The 3530-nt window shown below is 17.8% G+C and overlaps 1 protein-coding gene across 1 annotated transcript in view; it reads right to left on the bottom strand.

Moving 5' to 3' along the window:
• Window positions 1–1157: 1157 nt before the first annotated feature.
• PRSY57_1030700 (OTU-like cysteine protease, putative) overlaps window positions 1158–3530 on the bottom strand; it is a gene marked incomplete at both ends in the record, with an annotated part of 3580 nt that continues 1207 nt past the window's right edge. Inside the window, one exon of the mRNA XM_020114899.1 lies at window positions 1158–3515. Coding sequence (XP_019970445.1) covers window positions 1158–3515 — 2358 coding nt within the window.

The raw sequence follows: 3530 nt of genomic DNA, 5'->3' as shown, positions 1-3530 counted from the left end.
AAATTTATTTAACATTATATATTTAAAATACATATTCTTCAAATAAAATAATAGCATTCATTCATTTATTTAATTTTTTATATTTTTGTTTCTTTATTTTTTTTTTTTAATTTATATGAGTTTATTATTTAATGGAAAAAAAAAAAAAAAAAAAAAAAAAAAAAAATAGGAAGAATATGAATAAAAAAATGATATAATTCAAATATATATATTATATATATATATTAAAATAGTCTTTAAAAAATATTAAAGTTATATAATATATACATAAAATATATTTATATATACATACGAGAACTATTCACATGTATATATAAATATATTTTGTGTATATATTGTTTTTTCTTTATATTTATACACTTAATATATTATTACAAAAAAAAAAAAAAAAATTAATAAGGTTCGTGTGTATAAATATTACGTAAAAAAGTGTTTGAGCTTAATAAATACAAAGTGTATGTAAATATATATAATATATATATATATATTTTTATTTATTTATTTATTTTATAATTTTCTTAATCATTTACATATGTCTACATGTATATGTAGTCATATACTAACATGTAATGGAAAAAAAAAAAATATATATATATATAATATATATATAATAATTAAAATAATTAAAAAATAATAATAATAAAATAATAATAATAATAATAATAAGGGTGATAACATGAAGAGCATATTCAGGTCATAACATATCACATTAAAATATATTTATTGAAAACTTAATTATTTTTATAAAAAGTGTACATAATAAATAAAAATAATAATAATGAATAAATAAACATATATATATATATATATATATATTATATTTTAACAATTTAATTAGTATATATTTTTATATTTCCATTTAACAAATGATATATCTATATATATATATAATAAATATTTAATATTTCTTTTAGTTTTCTTATATATTACATATAATAAATATTGAGGAAACAAATATATATACACATTATTTCCACAAAAAAAAAAAAATAAAATAATAAATATATACATATATATATATATATATATATATATATATATATATTTTATTTTTTCACACGTGTCTAAATTCCATAATTGTCATGCCCCCCTCCCAGTGCTTATTTTTATTTATTTATTTATTTATTTATTTATTTTTTTTTTTTTTTTTTTGTTATTCATATAGATATAATTTTAACTCCTTGGTCATCCCTACTTTTAATAGAGGATGTATATTTTTTTCCCTTTATAAATTTATAATATTTATGTTTTTCTTTTATTAGGAATTCTTCATATAAATTTTGTGAGCACTTCCATTTATTTAATATTTTGTCTTTATTTAAATAAAAATAGAACATTAGATAATTATATAAATACATATGATTACTATCAATGTTTTTTTTAAATATATTAATTTTGTTATGATTTGAAAAAAATGGTATAATATATTTTATTTTATCATCATTCAAAATAAAATCAGCATTTAAATATTGGAATAATCCTTTTGAATAAAAATCTTTAGAAAACATATTAATAAATTTTTTATGTTGATATTTTTTTTTCATAGATAAATCTCTTGAATTTAAATGTAAAAGTGTTTGTTGATCTTTTGTTATATTTGTATTTGTTGTATTTCTACTATGATTATCTTGATGATATTCACCAATATTATTATTTTCCATATTTACATTTGAAGTATTTATATTATTATTCGATCCCTCTTCATTATTCCTATTATTATTTTCAATAATATGTGTAGTATATGTCGAATATATTATATTTTCATCAATGTTATATTCACTCTTTCCGTTTGGATTACTTTTTGATCTTATCAATATATTGTTATATTTATTACCTATATAACAACATAACAAATCGCTCTCCATGCTTATAACATATTCATCAATAATAATATTAAAAATTCTGTCACGGTGTGGATAATAATTAAAATGTTTCTCTTTATTATGAAATAAATTGTTTACACATTTTATGTCTTTTTCAATATAAACAGTGTTGTTTTTACAAGTGGTCTGGTGATCCGAAATTTTATTATTGACTCTCATAGTATAAACATTAATTTGATTACCATTCATATTACCATTATTATTACCATTCATATTACCATTATTATTACCATTCATATTACCATTCATATTACCATTCATATTACCATTCTTATTACCATTCATATTACCATTCATATTACCATTCATATTACCATTATTATTTTCGAATGTATTTATTTTATTGTTCACATCTTGTGAGGAATTTCCTTTCATATATAAAGAATAAAATGGGTTCCCGCTTTTATAATAATTATGATTAATATCTGAATGATTTATAACATTGAAATCATCATATAAATAATTGTTATTAAAACTTTTTTTATTTTTTTTATCATTAGGACTTATAGAAGTATCATCAATATTTGAGTTCTTATATAATATATCTTGGGAACAATTATCAGTGTTATATAAAATTTTTTCACTATAAAAATTTGTAAAATCTTCATCATCCTTTTTCTTATATTTAATAAAATTATGTTTAACTTCATAGTGTGATATATAACCTATTTTGGGTAAATTACTTTCATCTAAGAAATTACTATTGTTGTTACATGGATGATTTGGAAGGTAGTTAAAATTCCAAAAATTATAATATTCACTACAATTAATATTATTATTATTAAGACTATTAGTATGGCTTATATTATTATAATATTTATTACTATTACATTTATTATTAATATGATCTATATGCATAACACTTGATAAACACAAATATTTATAAAATAACTTATCAAAATAAAATCGGACGATTGGTGTTTTACTTCTATCTACATAATTATTCAAAAGATACATAGAAAAAACATTATCCACACACAAGGTGTCACTACTACTAAAATTATCATTATTATCATCACTTCTTAGGATATCTTCATATTTGTTATTATTATTATTATTATTATTATTATTATTATTATTATTGTTATTATTATTATTATTGTTATTGTCATATTGTGTATAATAATACATTCCACCTGATGACTTATATCGAACAAAATTAATTTTCCTTTTTACATTTTTTTTAGTCTTCTTTTTTTCTATACTTTTCTTTTCATTCATGTTATCTATCGTGCTATCGCTTTCTACCTTATCATTTCGATTATTCTTAGAAAAAAAATATAAAAACTTGTCATTAATATTTGGCATACTTTTACTTCGACCATTCTTTCTCTTAATTTTAATATTGTTATGAATTTTATGTAGAACATTATAAGATGTTAAATTATTATCATCTTCATAATCACTAAAACAAAAAATATTATTTCCATTTTTTTTTCTTTCAATATAATCATAGCAATTATATTCTTCCTTTAACAACTTATTATAATAAGTTTCCCTATGATTCTCATCACTTTTTTTATTAGTAAATTTTATGTTATTAGATTGAGCACTTTCATTTTCATCCGTCAATTCGTTTTCTGTAGTTTCGTAAAAGGTTTTGGTAGAATCGTTATCTTCTTTATTATTTAGCTACAAAAAAAAAAA

This window comes from Plasmodium reichenowi, chromosome 10, assembly GCF_001601855.1.
Source record: "Plasmodium reichenowi strain SY57 chromosome 10, whole genome shotgun sequence".
NCBI classification, from domain to species: domain Eukaryota; phylum Apicomplexa; class Aconoidasida; order Haemosporida; family Plasmodiidae; genus Plasmodium; species Plasmodium reichenowi.
Note: the sequence above shows the minus strand (reverse complement) of the source record. Positions and strands in the feature narration are given on the sequence as shown.